At 53.3% G+C, this 20,285-nt stretch overlaps 1 protein-coding gene across 9 annotated transcripts in view; it reads right to left on the bottom strand.

Annotated features, from left to right (window-relative positions):
- The window catches only part of MSI2 (musashi RNA binding protein 2), a 386,853-nt gene that overhangs the window by 62,826 nt on the left and 303,742 nt on the right, over positions 1-20,285 (bottom strand). For all 9 annotated transcript variants that reach the window (XM_059379319.1, XM_059379320.1, XM_059379315.1 and 6 more), the window contains exon 8: positions 12,072-12,154. In XM_059379319.1, the coding sequence (XP_059235302.1) occupies positions 12,072-12,154 (83 nt within the window). The remainder of the gene's footprint in view (positions 1-12,071; positions 12,155-20,285) is intronic.

The following is a 20,285-nucleotide window of genomic DNA, read 5'->3' as shown; positions in this document are numbered from 1 at the left end:
ACACCCGAAGTGCTTTCTCTAGGGCAGCTCAGGGTGGCGGCAGATTCTGAAGAAGGGATAGCTTCAAGTCTTGGTCCTTGAATCTGTTGAGAAGCCGCTCCTCATCACGGCTATGGCTTCTAGTGATGACTGGAAAAGGCAATGTGGTTGGTGGGCCCAGAAATTTTGTAGGAACTTCCATTTGGATTTGTGCTTATAAGAGGTCTCAGATTGACTGACCAGGCACCGGCCAATCACTCACATTAGGAAGACGAGCTCTCCGTTCCAAGTTTCACGGCTGGCAAAGCCACAAAGCAACCCCACACCAGGGGCTGAATTCCAAGGATGTTGTACCCCGCCTCCAAAGGTAGGTGGGATTTTTTTTTTTTTTTAAAGATTTTATTTATTTATTTGACACAGAGAGATCACAAGTAGGCAGAGGCAGGCAGAGAGAGAGGAAGGGAAGCAGGCTCCCTGCTGAGCAGAGAGCCCAATGCGGGGCTCGATCCCAGGACCCTGAGATCACAACTGGAGCCGAAGGCAGTGGCTTAACCCACTGGGCCACCCAGGTGCCCGGTGGGTGGGATTTTTAATCTCCAAACATGCTGCTTTACTTGGCAGCCTGGCCCTGCAGAAGAGGGGACGGCTCCCTTGCTGTCTGCACAGACACAGCATAGGAAGAATGACCAACGGAACCCTCTTTCCCAACAGGACAGTCCAGATGGCAGCATGTTCCTCCAGACGATGACTCCGAGGCCTGCCGTGGGCTGGCGCGTGTGGTTTCCGACCTTCCGTGCAGGCGGCTTGTCTGCCCATCAGGGTCAAAAGCAACTCAGCAACGAGCTCCGTTTCTAACTCTTCATGTAGAAATAATTTTGCATTTGCGCGAGAGTTGCAAGGATAGGAAAAAGCACCGTTCTGTAGGTCTACATCTGTATCTGTATCTGTATCTGTAGACACGTTTTCCTGAACCTTCTGATAGCAAGGTGCATACACAGTGGTACACGTGTCCTAAACATGTTTTTCTTACATGCAGATGGGATGCTTTTATCTAGCATACCTTCCACAGCCTTGTGTCAGTGGACCCCATGATGTCCTTGAGAGGTAGAAATCCATCTTCCAGGACAGGAAGCTGAGGCCCAGGGATGTCAGACACCACACTGGCTGCTGGAGGCCCAGGCCATGTGTGCTAAGGCTGCATTTGAAGCCGGGTCTGCCTGATACCCCCATGACCCAAGCCAGGGGAGCCAGTCCCACGCCCCATCCTATCCTTGAGTAGGGGTGGGGGAGGGCTCAGCATTGGCCTTTGGAGAAGGCTCCGGGTCTTCTGTGGGGACAGCTTCCCTGCAGCTGCTCTGTTGGCTGCCCTCACCCAACTGGCCTGCGGGCCTTGCAGAGGCAAGCTCCCTGCCAGGCACCTTTTGGAAGAGACTGGAAGTTTGAGAACCAGGCCAAAATCTGGGAAGTGAAAAAGGTTTTTGTTTTTCCCTGATTTCTACATAACAGCCCCAGTCAGCCCCGGGGCCAGGAGGGAAACCAGCCTGGCCTCGGTCTGGGGAAACCCAAGCCCAGTGCCCGTGGCCTTGATTTACCACCCAGGACAAGGCAACTCTGTGTTTCCTGGAGGCCAGTGTTTGCAGCTTCACTTCTCACCTCAAACTGGTCACGTTAGACACGATTTACTCCTCCAGGGGGAGATGGACTCTTCTCAAAGAATAAAATTCACTGCTGTTCAGAGCGACCAGCCGGACTGAAGAGCTGGCGGATGGGAGGGGAACAAAGGGCAGGTCTTTTGGGCAGGTGGGTGCTTGGCGGGGGCGTGTGTGGGGGGTTACTGGGAGTGTCCACGTGGGCACCGTCCTATTGTACAGCTTTCTGAAAGACAGAGGACTGACCTAGTCTTGCCCCAAGATCAGTTTCTCCTCTGACTCAAGCTGCAGCTCCCCCAACCCCCCCAGTCAAGTTCCAGCAGATTCCAGGCCAACACTGCTCCTCGGAAGCCCCAAGCTGTCCATCTCCTCTGGCTGATAGGCCCCAGGCACTTCCCAGGGAGCCGCCACTACCATGTAAAGACCTGGGGTCCTGCCTGGAGCCCTGCAGCTACCCAGCTCTCTCTGGTCAAACAGGAAGACTTAGCGGCAGCCCAGAAACCACACCCACCTGCCACCCCATAGCTATGCCGGTCTCCCTCCTGCCCGCTGTTCTCTCTTGCCCCCTTGTCGTAAACCTTTCTGGAGACACTAGGGGGACAGGGTTCAGAGGGGACCTGCTCTCAAGGAACCCACAGAGCATGGAAGACAAACACAAGGTAGGCGACTTGGGGGCAGAACAGAGTCTCCACTGTCCTGCCCTGTGCACCACAGCAGGAGTTAGCCTCAAAGGCATGACAGCAGCAGAACATGCTAGAGAGCGTGCAGGCCACTACAAAATGAAGACGAGAGGCCCTTTATTCAGCCATTACTAGGAATTCCAAGATGGCAGCAGCAGAGCACGAACCCAGCGAGGGCTCTTCTGAACACAGACGTCCCATCCAGGAAGCTGGCTCTGTTCCAGCCAGCCGCTGAATGAGCCGTAGGAGGAGGATGACGGAACAGCAAGGTGCAGGTGACAAGCACAGAAAGAGCCCAGTGAAGAGAGGCGGGGAGGGAAGGTCCTCCTCCGCGTGGAGCTCAACGCTGGGGACAGACCTGCCGGGCATCTCCCTCTGGGTAACCTACAGAGAGTCAGGGTGCCTCGTCTGGGTTCTGACGTCCAGTCCAGGGTTCTCACTGCATCCAGTTGCTGTGCTTGTCCATGGCCCGAGGCAGGATGAAGCCGTGATCAGCAGGTGTGTGCGGTTGGGGGAGGGCCAGGCCAGAGACGCTGTTGTGGGAGGGGCAGCAGTCACACCCAGAAGTCCCGGTAGTACTGGGACGACCCGGCCTGTGACTCCACCAGAGGGGGCCTTAGCGCCCTGCCATACCTGCCCCCAGCCAGCACCAGCCTCCAGCCTCTGCGGACTCGGGAAGGCCTCTCAGCTGGGCACTGTGGGCCCTAGAAGGTGAGCAGAAGGGAGTTCTATGCTCCGTCCCTTCGCCTCTCCCTTCCCTGACATCTCCATCAGGCACTGTCCCTGTAGACGGGACCAGCCTGTGGCCAAGCACCAGAGGACACACTTGTATGGGGTAACTTGTCTTGCCTTACTGCAAAACGGTCTTCACAGACATGCAGGCTTCCGCGGAGTCTCTGGAAGCTACTTGGTAAAGCAAATGGAAATGCCAGCTTAGATGGGCAAAGGCTGCCAGCAGAAACATCCACCTTCCAAGGACACTCGCTTGCTACAAACAGCCTAGACCCACTTGTGAGAAGCACCAAAAGTCCCATAGGACAGGGGATCTGGGCTCCATCTCCTCGCTCAGCAGGATTACTCTAGGGAGGAAGGAACAAAACTATAGAGCCTCCTCCTCTTATGCCAGGCATGGCCACGGTATCCTCACGGGTGCATGAGGGTGTACCCATACACGATCTCATACACAGTTGTGTACATAGTGACGCACACACATCACACGTAGGACACACGGTGCCTGGCCCACGGAAGTCCTCGGAGAATGCCGACTGCTCTCCGTATTCTCATCAATCAACTCATTTCCTCGGAGTTGGCCTAATTAGCCCTGGAGTTACAACAGAAGAGGAAACGGATTTGCCCAAGGTCAGCCAGGGAATGACAAGCTGCGATTCAGTCCTAGGTCTCCCGCTTCAAACGCCCTGTCCCCACCTCTGGGCCACTGGCCATGCAGGTGCGGCCCTCACAGCCCTTCCCCACTATTCTCCATCCAGTTCACGTGCCACCCCTTCCACAAGGCCATCCTCAGTCCTAGTTCCAGAACTAATTTCATCGGCTATTTCCCCTATTAACATCAGCAATGACAAAGTGAAGGAGGTTATCAACGAACACTACTAGCATCCCCTTGTTAGCAGGCAGGGGCTGGGCATGGACACAGAGATGAATTCAACAGGATAAGGCTCTCCCTTGGCAGGGCTCAGAATCTGGGCAAGGAATGCAGAGGGGCTGGTCCCCAACACCGTCCGAGGCACGCTCCCCCATGACTACGGCCTCCCACTCCGCCTGGATCTCAGGGCAGGGGCATGTCCTCTCCACCAGCTCCTCGCCCTACTTCTCTGCTCTGCTTGTTCCCCCTGAGTGGGAACCTGACACAGGGCTTCTCTGTGCCTCAGTGTTCTCATCTGTAAAACAGAGCAACAGCGGTGCCAACCCTCCCCAAGGCTGTAGTGGGCTAAGAAATTAAACCAGCTAATCCTGTGAGTGCTTGGGCTAGATAAAGTTGGTTGGGTCATGCTTTAATCTTCGCGGGGGAGCCCAGGGGAGCGTCCCTGAAGGTGACAAAGCTGGTTCGCATCTGTGCTTCTGACCCAAAGTCTGGGTAGCAGAGAGGAAGAAGGGGGCTGCCACTGCCCCCAGCCCGGCAGACTCTTGGCATGCTTCCTACTGCCACCACACACACCCCACCCCCGGTCGGGGAGGGCCCCGTCTTCCTGCTTTCATCAGCAAGGTGTGCAAAAGGAGCTTCACGGGCTGCACTATTTGGGGAAAAAGCTGATGGTGGCAGCAGCAGCTGCTCTTTTTAATTCTGGGAACCTGCAAGGGCATTTCAAAGTGAAAAGAAACCTCTCCCTTCAGCAGGTGCCTAAATGCAGCCGCAGGGCTGGGTGCTTATCCCAGCCCAGGGTGGGCTTTGCCAGAAACCCTGAACCAAGCCCAACATAATTTCTCTATTTAAAAGAAAGGGAGAGAGAGAGAAAGAAAGAAGAAGAAGAAAAAAAAAAAGGTGCAGCCGAGCATTAGATTGCACCTGCCTGGGAAGTTGGGCAGAGCGTCTGGGTGAACTCAAAGGACGAACAGGCCCCAGAGAAGGGGTGCGGGTTCTTCCAGGGTCTCCATGCCCCCCTGCAGACCCACCACCCTATGGTCAGGGCGTAGGGAGCCCCACACGTGGGAAAGTCCAGGGGGGCTGGGCACTGAGACATGGAAGAGTGACCACGCCCTCCCAGGCCCCCTGCAGTGACTTTCCCAGAGGACGGATGAAGGGCGAAGGAGCCAGAAGCCAAGCCAAGCAACCTGGCCGCCAGACAAATTACTTCTGCCTAAAGAGCACCACTCACCACCGAACAGCCCAGCCTCCCCATGCCTCCTCTCTCGGCACACGCGCCCCTCCACCCACAGGAACGGAGCCCGTCCGCAAACACGTGTGTGCCTGATGCAGGGGCGGGGGGTGCAGGACCTCCCTCTTGCTCATAAACACGAGGTTCATTTATTAAGTGCCTCTCTGGCATTTCCTTTTTTGCCTTCATCCTGCTTGTTTAATATTGCATTTGACATTCTCATTTTATAAATGGTAACAGAAGCAGAATGGATGGCTAAAATTAGCTTACGAGAAAGGAGAATGCTGCAAATAGGGTGGTGAACACAGAAGCCTAGTTAAATCCACCCACGTCACCCGGCCCCCGCCCCCCACTCGCAGGCTGGTTCCCAATCAGCTCTTCGCCGTCAGGGTTCAGGCTGTGGAGGAGTGGCCCGAGGCAGGGGAGCGTGCCTACTCCCGGGGCACCCCTGCCAGGGGCAGCGCCCCGTGCCAACCCTAGCTTGGGCCTCCCTTGGACCCCATGGACCGGAACCCACAGCCTGAGAGACCAACCCAGGACTCGCCTGCTCTTTCATCCTCCTGCCCCCACCACCCCCAGAAGCCCCTATTCTGGGGGCCAGTCCCCCAGATGTGCCCTGGGCTAAAGGTAGCAAGCCTGAGTGCTTGCCAGGCTTTGCTTTTTGCAGAGGGGTTTTCGGAACCTCCCCGCTGCAGGATTCAGTCGAAGGGCTGAGCTGCCCAGGACACATGCCCACCCGCTCTCCTTGGGCCCACCTCCTGGCCAGGGCATGGCAAATACCCATCTCACACCTTCCTACCTGCCTGCGTCTGCACCCCTGCATTTCGCTGACTTGTCCAGAACCCCCTTCCCTTAGGATTCTTACATATTTGTGCAGTAAAAGGATCCAAAGAATAATAAAAGTGATGATGACGATAACAGTAACAGTAAAAAGGGCCATTGCTTTGACAGACCACGCTAACCTAATCCCAGCTTCCAGCAGTCTCTGAGAGACGTGCCATCCTTACCTGTCTGAGGGGAAGCCATGCCCAGGTGACAGGTAACCTGTACAAGGTCACAAAGTCTAGCAATGAGTAGCCAGACGTCCTGGGGTATATTTGGGAGTGAGGGATTTCTGACACGCTCTTCTGGGAAGGCCTCTCGGGGTGGACAGCACTCTGTTCTGCCCCTTCCTTCGCTCCCTACCCACTCAGTGCTTGGGGTCCGTTAAGAATGAAGGCACTGCTTTCCGCATGCTACTACCCCAAGCCCCAGCATCCGTTTGGGGCACTGCTGACCCTCTCTGCCTTAGGCTAATAACCAGCTAACTCCATAGTGGCCACAGGAGAGCTCTTGCCTAAAAGCCTTTCCTTAGGCCCACTGAGATGAGCAGACCGCACCTGCTCTGGGCACAGCAGTAAAGGCCAGGAGCTGAAGCTGTGGCCCCCAGGGCAAATCCTGCTGATGCTTTGTTTTTATAAATAGAGTTTTCCGTGAACACAGCCCTGCCCACTCACAGACCTATCATCAGTGGCTACGTTCGGCTCTATGATGGCAGAGTTGAGTCATGACAGAGACCTAAGGCCCTAAAAGCCTAAAATATTTACCATCTGGCCCTTTATGAAGCTTCTGGGCACTGGGTTTAGGCCAAATGGAAGAAACTTGCGGGAACCAATGGGGTTTTCAGGAGGGTGATTCCTTCAAGGCTACCAGATTACAGACCCTGCACCAGAGCAGTCCAGGAGCTCTCAGGGCCAGGAACCGAACCAAGGCCTTCAATAAACTGCAAAGGACAGTGGTCACCATCCTTCCCATCTTAGAGGAGGATATTCAGGATATTCACATGGGCACAGGACAACCAGTGACGGATATGGGATTCAGGCTCAGGTCCATGTGTTCTAAAGCTCTGAGAGCTTCTAAGTGACCAGGAGGTCCTGTTTGGGGGACAAGGGCACGAACATGTCACTTGGGAGGACCCAGTGCCTCACCCCAGTGGATGTGCCTTAAACATCTGAGACCCTTGTCCGAGGCGGAGAGCATGCCAGCACCGGGTGTGTGTGTGGGGGGGGGGGATGGTCCCTGGCACGGATGGCTTCCTACGGCGGGGACGCAAGGGTTGGGGGGGCTGGTGTCGTGCACACAAAGGGAGTGTGGGGCGGTGCTAAGACCAGCCTAGGGCTCACATCCCAGGCTGGCTCATCCAGCTCCAGGCTCCTGGGGCCTCAGCCCTCACTCCAGGTCCTTTCCTTGCAACACCTAATGATTTATGACCGACCCACAGCTCCTACACCATCTTGTTAGCCACGATCCTTGCCTGGGGCTTCTCAGACTTCAACCGTGCACACACATCACTAGGGACTAGCAAAATGCAGATTCTGATTCTGTAGCTCTGGGGCTGGGGCCTGAGAGTCTGCGTTCCTAACGAGCCTGTAAAATGCCCCGCAAATTTTAAAAATCACATCACCTCAATGGAACAAGGAAAAGGACGATTTAGAGAAATCCTATAGAAATCCTTGTACAAAGCAAATAAAAACTCTATCTTCATCGGTCAAACCAACCCAGGATTTTCAATTAATGAGGCTGTGCCTAAGTCGGCCGCAGGGTTGGAGCCAGAAAACCACAGGTTCAAATCCCAGCTTTGCCACTTAGAACTGTGGACTGTGGAAGTCCCTTCACAGCTCTGAGCTTGGAAGCCTGTTCTATAAAATGGGACGAGGACTGCATGCACGTAAAGCCCCATCACGGTGCCCGGGAAAGGCCCACATCCTGCTGTTGAATTAGGGGTCAGAAGAGGTGCCCTTGTTCAGGCAGCCCTTAGATCATACCCCACATTCTCCACCAGCAAGGCTCTCCCTGCTCCATCTGCGGTGGGGACAGAGCCGGGTCTCAGAGGGAGCCAGGGGAGCAGGTCGGTGTCACTGCCACCTCCCTCCCTGGGGGCTGCGAGCTTATGGAAGGCTGTGCTGGCCAGAGGCTCAACCCTGCCATGGGGTGGGGGTGGGGGGCTGCTTTGATCAGGGGCTCGCAGCAGGAGGTTCATAGAGCGGTTGGGACAGGAGTCCTCTCAGAGCATCACCGGGTGGCCCTGCAGGGGCATTTGTGTGTGTTTCCTGACGAGGAACACAGCGGCATCTCACTCTGCCCCACACAACAATGGGGAAGGGGCCGAGTCCAAGTCTCCTGGCTTAGGCCCCTGAGCTCATACGTGCGGCTCACATGCCTCTGGGGCAGTGTGGGGAGAGGTCTGAAATCTGTCATGGCCCATGGGGACACCTTAAGCCCAAGCCTGGCCCTTCACACCAGCCAGGAATCTGGCCCCCAGTGAGCCCATCTCCTCTGCCCATCTCTTAGGAGACCATGAGAGAACCAGGGGCCACGACAGGGCTGACTGGGAGGGCGTGGTAAGCAGTCCTGGAAGCCGCCACCCAAGGAGATGACCGTTCAGCCATTCAAGTCCCTTTCCTCCAGGAGGCGATGCTGGCTTAGGGGAGACCAACACGAGCTCGAGCTCTGGACGAGAGCTCTCTGGGCTTCAACTTGGCCTCTGAGTGTCTGGCCCCGGGGCAGACTGCTTAACTTCTCTCTTTGCCTCACTTGCTTATCAGCAAAATGGGGGATAAGGATCAGTACCTCCTACATTAGCCTGTCTGTGACAGAAGAAAGAAAAGCATAAAGCGAGCTCTCAGCAGAGTCTACAGTTGGCACTAAAAAATATGAGTTATTGGTGGGATCTCTTGGGGGGGAGTGCAATGGGGGTCTCTTGTGGTCCACACAACCCCCCTTCCCTGCCGCCACCACCACCACGGACATGACCTCAAGGGAGGGTCTGTATGGGAATGGGGGCTGGGCTGCTGTGATCCCAGCTTCCCAAGGGCAGTGACCCTGACGCAGAAGGCCTTGTGTCTACTGTGGGCTCTCTCTGACGCGGGGGAAGAGCCCTCTTTTTTTTTTTTTAATGCCCAAGAGAATCACCAACCAAATCAGATGGGAAATGGCTTTGGGAATTATGATGCGCCCTCGCTGTTGTCACGTGGTCCCTCATGTAATCCTTTATTCATTCCACAATTATTTATCCAGGGCCCACAGAGCGCCAGCCGGAGGAGTACCGGATTAAGACGGAGAAGATTTGGATTCAAGTCCTATCTTCGTGACTCATCAGCGGCAAGACCTTTCTTATCTGTGAATTGGAGAAAACGGTCTCCAGGCACATTCCGGGGGCGGAGCGCGGTAATCTGTCCCTGCAGAATTTGTGAGATTTCGAGCGCTTCCAGGAGACCCATCCTCACAGCTTTGCCAGCAGTCCAGTTTACAAAACACTCCTACGGACCTTCTAACAACAGTCCGGGTTTCTGCTTGGCAGTCTCTGCGCTCTCAGAGTCTTTCCAATCCTTTATTTGAATTCTGTCCATAGCGCAGTTTAAATCCACTTCCTTTTCTGTGGGCCTCAGAAGTAGAAACCGGTATCACAGGATCCTCAGCCAATTCAGGCTTCTTCACAGGAGGACGGCGTGCTGGAGGGGTCCTTCCTGTGACGACCACACGGCCGATGGCAAGAGTTCGCACTTGTCAAGCTCATAGTTTGTTACTGAGGTGCTTGGCCTTTGCTGCTGGTACCTCCCCGAGGCCCAGTGACCCCACCAGACGGTCCCCACAGGCCCCGTTATCCTGCAGCTCGGCGACACCTGGTGCCCTTCCAATGGCTTCTTCCAGGACCTGGAATTTCCCTTTTAGAGCTGGTGACTGGTGGGTCAGGGCTGGGCACGTGCAGGGACTCCTCCAAAGCCCAAGTGTGATCCTCACCACCCCTCACCCACCCCTTCCTCTAGTCTACTTCCATTTTTGCTGTTCCCTTAAAGAACAAGTACCAGCCCCAGATTCAAAAGAAACCAGAAACCCTGCCACTATGAACACAGTTAGCCGCACGCACCCCAGTCAGCCTCCAGCTGGGTGGAAAAGAAGGTGACAACTGGGAAATGACTGGGGACCACAGCCACAAACCTCTCTCTGGCTTCCAGCCAGCCCATCCATGGGTTATCATCCTTCTGGGGCTGAAATTCTACCTTCTGATGATCCCCTATGTCATCTGGGGATTCACCCTCAAAACAACTGTCTTTGTCGATCTGGCAGCCAGGAAGCTCAAGACATAGGTCCCTTTACTGCCTGGGGAACCTGGGAGGGTAGGGGGCATATCCCCTGGGCCTCAGTTGCCCCACTGGACCACGGAGGAAAATAAAGCTTTCTCACTTGTGCTTGAGGCTTGTCTCCAAGCCAGTCTGTAGTGAAGGGCCTCATATATGCATTTGAGGCAGCACGCAGCACAGTCTGTGAGCGGTCTACATAGGACCTTCCTGATGAACTGTTAAGTCCTGGCAGAACAGGAATGGTGTCTGCCAGTGCCCTCAGATGCCTCTTTCACCCTCTGCTGCCCAGGCAGCCCTCCGTGGAGGCCATCAGCAGCATGCCTGGCTAGGAGAAACAAGGCCTCCAGGCACTGTGCTTTACATTTCCTTTTAAACCCCCTGTCTCTCTAGTTTGTAAAAATAGCAAGTAGCATCTACCAAAAGAGAAACGTACTAACTGGAAGGCACGGAGTTGGGGGCAGGCGACAGAGTGGGGAGAGGGGGCGGTGGGCAGTGCAGAGAATGCCGAGGAAGGGGTCCTGTGTTATTCTTACATGCTTATCTCCCTGGTACCATTTTAATGCCTGAGCTGACACGTCCAACTTACAGTATGCAAAGAAACAGCATTTTCATTTCAGATGCATATGATGGCTAGGAACAATATGAAAAATATTATTTTAGTGCCCTGGGAAAAAATTAGCAAGTCAAATATTGAATCAGGCCTGTAGCACGACATGCAAGGCAGACTGCTTTGATCTTATCCCCACTAAAAGCTCTATTATTGAATTTAAAGTCAGTGAACACATATCGGGCCAATATATAATGCACATATGAACGCATGTTTCAGAAGCCAGGAATGCTTTGACTAAAAGGAGAAAAGACCAAAGTTACAGCTACAATTGAAACACAAAATTTGCCCTCCCTCTTCTCATGGGGCTGGAGGCTCTGCTGGCTAACCAAAATATTTTGGCCCCAAAGGGCCTGCTGATGACTCCAGGAACACCTGCCGAGCTCCCACATCTCTGGAGCCAACAAGGAAGGGGTTTCTTGCCCACAGACTCCATTTGAAGGAGTTAGAGACATCCCGCAAGCCAATGTGCACGCTGGCGCCCTCTGGTGGCCACTTCTCTGGGAGGCCTACTTGTTTAGGGGGCTTTCCCAGGAAAAGTAGCCTTTAAGAGCCAAACAGAGGGATGGAAGAGGGTGCTCCTGAGGGTAAAACCAGAGAGTTGATGGGAAGGGGAGAATGTTAGCTACCCAGCAGAGCCCAAACACACAACGCACTTGGGTGGTTAACTTCTTTCCCAAGAGAAAGCGCCCTCAAAAAGCCAAACCAAACAGCAAACTTGTATCCTAAGCCACAGGTCAGCAAATTGTAACACACAGGCCAACTGTGGTTCCCCTGCTGGCTTCTGTACCTACAGCCCAAGGGCCAAGAAGGGTTTCTGTACTTCCAAATGGTAAAAACATAAACAGATACATAAATATTTTGCGACATGAGAATGACCTGAGATCAGCGTCTGTGTCCATCTGCACAGCTTTATGGACCCACTGCGGGTTCGTGCGGGACTGTCTGTGCACGCTTCCGCCGCGGCTTTGGGATGCTGTGACCATCAGCTGCATGGCCGGAAAAGCTGGGGATATTTACCACTTGGCCCTGCCCCGAGAATCTGTCAACTCTTGTCCTTCACAGGACTGAACCCTTAGAGTCTCGTCCCCATACCCACCCTGCCCAGCTTCTCGTGTGAGGATGCGGGCTTTGGAAGTCTGCAAGACAAAGCCGGGCACACGGAGGGGAGGGAAGGCATCGCAGCGCGAGCCCTACAAACTTACCATTTTATTATTGATTTCATGGAAATGAATCTCACAGACTTTCTCCACAACATCTTCATTCTCAAACGTGACAAAGCCAAACCCTACAGGAAAAAGGAAAACAAAACAAAAACAAAAACAAAACAGAGTGGGTGGTGAGTTTGGTTCCAGCCAGCCACATGTTTGTCTTTGATGTCCTGCAGCAGGGACAAGGCTCCTGATCTGAGGTGGGGGGGGGCGGATCCCTGGGAAGGGCCTCCAGATTGGGGAAATGATTTCTAATTTGTACCGAGCACCCTTCTGACAGCGAGGAAAAGTTAATGATTTCACCCACACGCAGCGGGCACTGTGTGGCTTACATCTGCCCTGAAGCAAACAAGAAATTTACTTGTCTGTTATTTACAAGGGTCAGAGCCCTGCGGCTCTCCATGCTGAGGCAGGCGGGCGAACGACCCAGTGCTCCAGCGGGGATCACCATGGGGCCACACGTGCCCTTTCCGCGCTGGAATGGCCAGCCCTGGGGTCGACCTCCAGACGGAGGTGGTTATTTGTCCTTTTCTTCCTGAATTACTTCCTCTAATACCTCATCAGGACATCCTGAGGCCTGGAAGAAACTATTAAAAGTTTCAGGCCTCTGTTCTACACAGGCTTCCTTTTTCTACCGCTGCTTCCAAAGCGCAGCGGATCTGGGGCAGTTTAAGACTGTTTGATGCCTGCTGTCAGCCTGTCAGCCATCCACTGTATTTACTCGGCTGGAGACCGACTTTGCTAGACAAGCTGTACTGAAGAATTTTGGCAGGCGACCGCTGCTCAGCATCCTGAGTTGCTCTCGCTACCCTCCTGCACCTCCCTTTCTTCTCCTCCCGCCTGGGACGGGGTTCCAGCACGCTGCCCCATCTGTGGCCCCACTCAGTAAGCACTGCTTTACCACACGGGCCCGCTCAGGGGACAGCACTAACACCACAAGGAAACACACGTGCAGCAGGTGCAGACGCCCGGATGGGAAGGCAGCAGTCCGGACTCAGCGCGTATGAACTTATGTGGCACGCTGGAAGCCCCCTCCCCACTCTGCACCTCGAGCTTTGCACCTGCAGATGACGGTGGTGAGACCGACCACCCAGCTTGCAGCCTCAATCAGGATTTGCAAGGCTCTTGGCTACGAACTCAAGGTTGTGTCCCCCCCTCCATCAAACAGCCCCAATTCCCACCCTGAAATCCTGACCCAGGGCATGGCTTCAGGAGGTGGGGCCTTGGGGAGGGAAGGGCATCATGGGAGTGGCCACCTCATTAGTGCCCTCAGGAAAGACACCAGAGAGAGGAAGCCTGTGCTTTCTCTCTCTCTTTTCTGCTGGCTGAGGACACAATGGAAAGATGACTATTCTGCACCAGGAAGAGGGCCTTCACTGAAACCCTGACCATACTGGCACCCTGACCTTGGACTTTCAGCCTCCAGAATGGTGAGAAATACATTCCTGTTGTTGATAAGCCTCTCAGTCTATTGTCCATTGAAATAGTAGCTCAAATTGACCAAGACTCTACGGTCCCCAAAGACATGAACCTGGCCCCAACTAGAAACAGGGAAGTCAGAATGGCTACTTTGTATTAGGATAGCGTTTCCCATCAATGAGTTTAAAACAAAACAAAACAAAACAAAACATACAGGTCTTTCCTCTTCAAGCTTCTGTGTCAAGTGTGGGTCCTGGAAACCCAGGGTGGAGAGATAATCTGGTTCCTTCTGTGTCTCTCCCCTCTGGCTGTCCTACCACCATCTCTGAGGAACAGCAGAGAACAGGCAGCTGATACCCTGAATTCCTCCATCATGGCTCCTGCGGGATCTAGAACATTCTTAGGGAGAGGGATGGACACGGCCACTCGCTAGTAAAAAATGTCCAGCAAAACAGAGGGCCAGGACCAGCACACGAATGGCAGCCACGGTCTTCGTTAGGATACGTGCTTTATTACCACACACCAAATAGGGGGCCCAACAAAAAACTTTCCACCAGATATACAATCCTGGGCCCCATACCAGGTCCCCGGAGAGGAAGGAACAGCTCCATCCTCCAGGGTCCCTCTGTCTGGGCATCTCCTGCTCTTTGGCCCTCAGGGAGAGCCACACCCGAAGGCAGTCTCCCCATCGTTTCTCTTTGCACTTTGGCGTGCTGGCTTCCCATGCCCCCTTCAAAGGAGTGTGAAAAACTTCAGGTAAGTCTCTCGCCCAAGCGAGGACCCCATCAGCACACAGGGGAACAGCATCACTTTGGTTAACCCCCTCCCTTCTGCCCACATCCTACAGCCCAAATCCTAGGGGCCCCTCGAAAAAGGATGAAGATGCAGGGCCCTTCAAAAGGTCCTCCGTGAAGGGTGGGGCGGCTCGGCAGAGGATGGGGGAAGCTGTAGGGTGCAGGGATCTGCTAGCACGGGCTTCATAGGACCATGGCAGGGCTGGGTCCCCAGGATTCACAGAGCCCCTTACACACAGAGCGTGCCAGGTTGCCAACGGCTGAATGAGTGAACCATTTCTGCCCCTCTGGGGTGTGAGTATCTTGCTTATGCACCTGTACCACCGCCTCCCCTCAAGACGGACTTGGCCCTTCCTTCTGCATTAACAGGCTCCCACCTGCGCTAGGCATCCCGGAGGGCACAGAGATCAGTAGGACAACGTCCTTTTTCTGAAGCCGTGGGCTCCCTGAGTGGCACAAGTCAGAGGTTCCCACCCAAGGAGAGCATCTCCTCGCCCGTCCCTCCCTTCCAGACTGCGGGTCACCCTGAGATTTATTTGTCTCTGAAGGTCACCTCTCTAACCTATATCTAAAACCCAGTTAATACATGAATCCCTAAACCAGCCTGGACATGTTGGTACTCAGGGAAAACCTCACTGCTAATTGGGATGAGTGTAATGAGCTGAAGCGTGGCGCCCCAAAGCCATGTCCTCATCCTAACCCCTGGGCCCAAGGAACGTGACCTTCCTTGTTTGGAAAAAAGGGTTTTTGCAAATGTAATGAAGTTAAGGATCTCAAGAAGGAGGGTGAGCCAGAGCCAATGACAGGCACTCTGAGGAGAGAAAGGAGAGGGGAAATTTGAGACCTAGAGGACAGAGGGGGGGGAAGGACAGAGAGGGCCACAGCCACTAGCCCACTCCCCCACACATGTGACCTCCCCCAGCCAGGCCCAGCAGGGCAGAAGGCAGGAGAGTGTGGACAAATGAACCCAACGCATCCGTGCCATCAGGAAATAACAGGAAGTCAGTGCCAGTCAAGGGCACAGCTCCACAAGCCAGAGGACAGCCTGGTTCAGAGCCAGCTTGCTGCTGAGCACAGGTCCTAGATCCTGGAACGGTGCCCAAGGTAAGTCAAGTCACCGTGGGGGTCATGCATTGAGAGGATGGCCACGGGAGCTGCTTTCCTGCGGCAGCCCACGCCTTCCCAGTCTACTCTGCAGATCCCTGTCTGAACTCCAGGCACAGGACCCTTCAGGACCCCCTGTCGCCCCAGTTTCTCAATCCATGCCATGTCTCTGAGCTGGGCAGAGGCGGGCCAAGAGCTGGGAGACAGGAATCCAAACGCAGACTGTGCACCAGGAAGGGCAGAGGCAACCCTGGCTCCATCATTTTGAATTCTGACTCTTACATTTCCCTGCGGGTCCCTTCCCTAACCCCACAGGACTCTAAATTTGAGTACCACAAAAATGATTTTCCTGATCAAAGGAGAGAGCCTGGATCTCAAGCCTATGTACCTTGGACGCAAAACAATTCAGCGATGTCAAGACTCATTTGCAGTATTTTAAAGACCTATATCGTTTCAACAGCCCTGTCTGTTTGGTCCAAACAGAGAAAACAAACTTGATTGTGTCTAAAATATTTATGTATTCCATTTGAGAAAGCGAAGAAACCATGAAACATTTAATTATCAATAAATGTTATTCCTTAACATATAATCATTTTCCCCTCACAGGTGCATTATCATTTACAACGAATTAGTAACTCAGTGGAGAACCGCCCCCAAATAAATTAAACAGGAGGGTAAAAGACAAGACAACGGGGTCAGGAATTTGGGAAGGAGAGGGTGGTGGGTGGGAAAAATCCTTTTTCGGCATCGAAGTCTCTTTTTTGAACTTGATTTAATTGGGTAAAATGTACAGAACATAAAATTTATCACGCAACCTTTGTTCTTTCTTTTTTTTTTTTTTTTTGGTGTATGCTTTGGTGACAGTAAGCACATTCATATAGTGCAATGATCACACTATCCATTTCCAGAACTTTTTTTTTTTTTTTAAACCATCCTGAATTGAGACTCTGTACCTAGCAAGCCACAGCTCCCCGTTCCTCCCTCCGTCAGGCCTGTAACCTCGGTCTACTTTCTGTTTCTAGGAATTTGCCTCCTCAGGCACCTCAGATGAATTGAATCCAACAGTATTTGCCCTTTTGTGTCTGGTTTATTTCACTCAGCATATTTTTCCAAGGCACTGTAGTCTTTTGAATGGCCTGTCGGATGTATGGATTCTACCTGAAACTCAGGACGTCTGATTCTTCCTGAGAAGGGGCAGGAAGGACTTAAGATTTCCCTCCCATTTTTCCAAAGGAGAACCCCTCAGAGAACCAGAAATGGAGCCTCATGAATGCCCACCAAACAGAGGCACAGCAGCCAGGTAAAAGAAACACATGATTATCCTCACTCAAAAAAAAAAAAAAAAAAAAAGAAAAGAAAAAAAAAAAAGGAAGGAAGGAAGGAAGAAAGAAAGAAAGAAAGAAAGAAAGAAAGAAAGAAAGAAAGAAAGAAAAGCAAGGACCAAACCAAATAATGAGCTGTGTGCTCTGGGCCTCTAAAAGCAGGCAGAACCAAAGGGATGTATGTGTGGGGATGGGGGAGGGGAGGCATCCTGCTCTGGTCCCCGCCAAGGCGGGGACTGTGACCCCTGGTGAGTCTAGGAGGGCTCACCCTCCATCAGGGCCCTTGGGGGTGCCCCCTTGACCACCCCCTGCTCAGGCTCTCATCTCCCTTGATCCTAAGGAGGACTCACCCTGAAGCCAAAGAACTCTGGAGGTCTTTAAAGTCACCCAAGCTGCCATTCAGAACCAAGTGGAACCCTAGGGACTGACCCCTGGGGTGGGGAGGAAATTTGGGGAACAGGCCAGTTCACCAAAGAAACCCTCCCACTTGTCATCAGCAAAGCGGCACCTGACCAGCCTCTCATGAAGCCCCCACCTGAACTGTACCCCTCATTTCTGAGGGGCCTCCAGTAGTTGGCAAATCTGGCACAAAGAAGGTGGTGGAAGGAGGAAACCCCAAAAAGAAAGGGTTTAAGGACAGAGATAAACAGGAGAAGAGTTGACAGGGAGCGTTTAAAAATGAAAACTCTACAGCATTCTCCTGAATGAAGCTATTATGGGAAACTAACAAGTGAGCTCTATTTAAGAGATAAGCATTTAACAGTCAAACCTTTTTTTCCCTCTTTTATTCAAATGAACAAAACTGAATATTCATCTGAATAACACAAAGCTAGAAAACACATACACAGAAGAGAACAGAAATCTGAAAATAAGAATACCTCAAAATTAAAACGACCCATCGTAGACCCAGGCCCCGAGGAACCTCGGACAGGTGACTTTGGAAGAACTCTTTTCTTTAAGGTCAGGGAGGGCAAGAGGAGGATGGCCGCATCCTCGCCTCAAAAATAATTCTCTTCTCTTATATAGGTCAATGAACACCAATAGGCAATCGCGAGGTGCCTGATGCATTTTCAGTGAAAATCAATGCAAGTCATGAGTTAACGCACTTGGTTAACGGGGGGAAAAGAGGACAGAGAAACCCGTCCCCGCTCCCAGACTGTTGAATTTATTCCGGGAATCCCCTGAGGAGTTTAAGGTGTGTGTACACAAGCCTGTTTAGGACTCACGCCCCCTCCCTCTAGCCAACAGCCCAGCGTTGGAGGGGTAGTCTCCGCCAGCTGCCTTCGGTATAAACACAAAACCTCTTGCGTTTGGGTGTCGGGAGCCCTTTGTGGTTTCAAAATGCTTCTCCCCAAGTTAACCGTGGGAGAGGCGGGGCAGGCTCTACCATCATCTTTTTGCTCAACTGCTCGACATTGTTTCAAATGACCCATCCAGGGTGACACGTGGCCACTAAGCCAGAGCCAGACATCTGGGACTTCCTTGGGTCTGTGAAAGTTCAGGATGGATTTGGTGGGCCCAGGGCTCAAGAGGGTAAGAGCCTGGGTCAGGAGGCATGGGGCCTCGCGTGCTCCCTGAGTCAGCCAGCCCCGCGCTGGGTGTCGGCTAGTGTCACCTAGGGCTGCTTGCCACCCCCGACTCAGAACGTGGCTGGGTCACCCGTAAGAGCAACAAGCAGGTTTGGCTAGTCCCTTTCGTCTGCCTTGAAGGGTTTTCCTGGAAGCCCAGGTGGAGAAGGTCTGAGGGCCACCCCTCCCCATGGGTCCGTGGGGCAAGAGATAGGCAGGCGGTAGGTATGCACAGATGCGTGGCAGGCTGGTGTGGCTTCCCAAGTCCTGGGTTTGCCCTAAAACAACATCTACGTGACTCAGAAGATGGATCTCTTCCAAGGAAAAAAACCACATGCTGTCTTTCCAGAAGAAGTGACATGTTACCGACTGTCACTTTGGGACACTCCCTGCGTGTTAACCTGGATGTTTGTGAAATCCACTCTAAAGATAATTTTAAAGAGAGAAAGCCTGCCTCCATCTGTTGAGCCGCGGTTCACGCTGTCCTCTCTGCTTCTCCCGTGGAGAAGAAATGTTCCCACTTTACAGATGAAGGACTGAGGCCTGGGTGGGAGCCGGTGTTCTTCCCACCATGGCCCATCTCCTCTGTATGAAGGTGGTCACTCTGTTTCTGGCATCTCTTAGATTCTAAATTTGTCCTGCAACCTGGGTCTCACAATCCTGCCCTGTCACCTTTCCCTGTGAGAATCTCTATCCAATGGGCAACAGCACCTCGCCCTAATAACCCAGCAGGAGGAGGACCACAAGACGGGGGTGGGGTGGGTAGAGACGTGTCCATCCGCCCCTGTATCCTACTTGCTCCCCCCACTGCCCCAGATATCTGTGTCCTTCCACAGAAAGGCAGCAAAGGGAAAACTGAGGTTTTTCAGAAATGCACAACAAAGATGCACAACGAGGCGCTCTCCTAAGCCAGTCTAACCTAGGATGTACAAAGGGTGAGTGACTTCCCTGGATGTTTCTAGAACCCACCCACAGACCTGCCGGATAGGAAACAAGGCTGGATTATCAGGCTCCGTCATGCCTCCCTTGTGAGTCAGCCAGCCCCAGAGGGATTCACCAAGGAGCACTCACTCCCCTGGATGGGTTAAGAACAAAGAACAGGGGCAGGTGTACTGACCCATGATGGATGCAGGATGCAGCTTCGGGGCTGGTCAGAACAAAGACTTGCGGGCCAGGAGGCCAGCAGAAGCAGATGCTTGCTACTAACCCTCCCCTGAGGCCGGCGAACAGGCCTTGTGATGAACTTGGGAGGCCTGCAGACATCCTTCTCCCCTCCCCACACTTCACCCCCTTCTACCTCAGTGACGCGAGCCAACAGGCTGCCTCTTTGGGGGACCCCTTCTGACCTGGCCTTTCCTCCCGGCCGCGTCCCCCTTCAGGGCGGCACGGCGGCCCTCCCATTGCGGCATCATTCATGCACCTGCTTCCTCGTTTACACCACGAGTTTGGCAGCTGGTTGCTGTAAACGATAATAAAATGCCTTTCCAAAAAAAATGAAGGAATGTGACCAGACACGCCAGCCATCATGATATTAAAGCCGTGTCAATTAATTTCTCCCCCTGCTTGATAAACGAGCCCCATTCCGTCTCTTAATAATGAGGAGAGAAACAAGAAAAGTTGACACTTAGTTTAATTTATTTTCTCAACTTGCCTGGTCATATTTCTTTCTGCCTTGCAGAGCCTGGCTGGGGCTGTGGGGAATTACAAGTGGCTGGCGCGCCGGCAAGGCAGAGATCGGTGCGAATCGACATGGGCCTCCCGTCTTCCCACATACCACTTAATCAGGGGGGGAAAGGGACTCGGGGAGCCAGCTCACACCTGCGCCTCTCCAGCCACCTTTGGGGACTGGGGGGGGAGGAGGGGCTTGGGAACAGGAGGGAGGCGATCTCAGGTGCACAGGCTGGGGCTGGGGAGGAGTCAGATAACAGAAACGGTGCCATCAGGTCTCCAATCTAGTGCACAGAAACCGCACAGGACTGAATTCCCTAAATTAATATTAAG

The sequence above is a fragment of the Mustela nigripes genome, chromosome 16 (genome assembly GCF_022355385.1).
Source record: "Mustela nigripes isolate SB6536 chromosome 16, MUSNIG.SB6536, whole genome shotgun sequence".
Taxonomy (NCBI): domain Eukaryota; kingdom Metazoa; phylum Chordata; class Mammalia; order Carnivora; family Mustelidae; genus Mustela; species Mustela nigripes.
The sequence above is the reverse complement of the archived record's forward strand: the minus strand, read 5'-3'. Positions and strand labels throughout refer to the sequence as shown.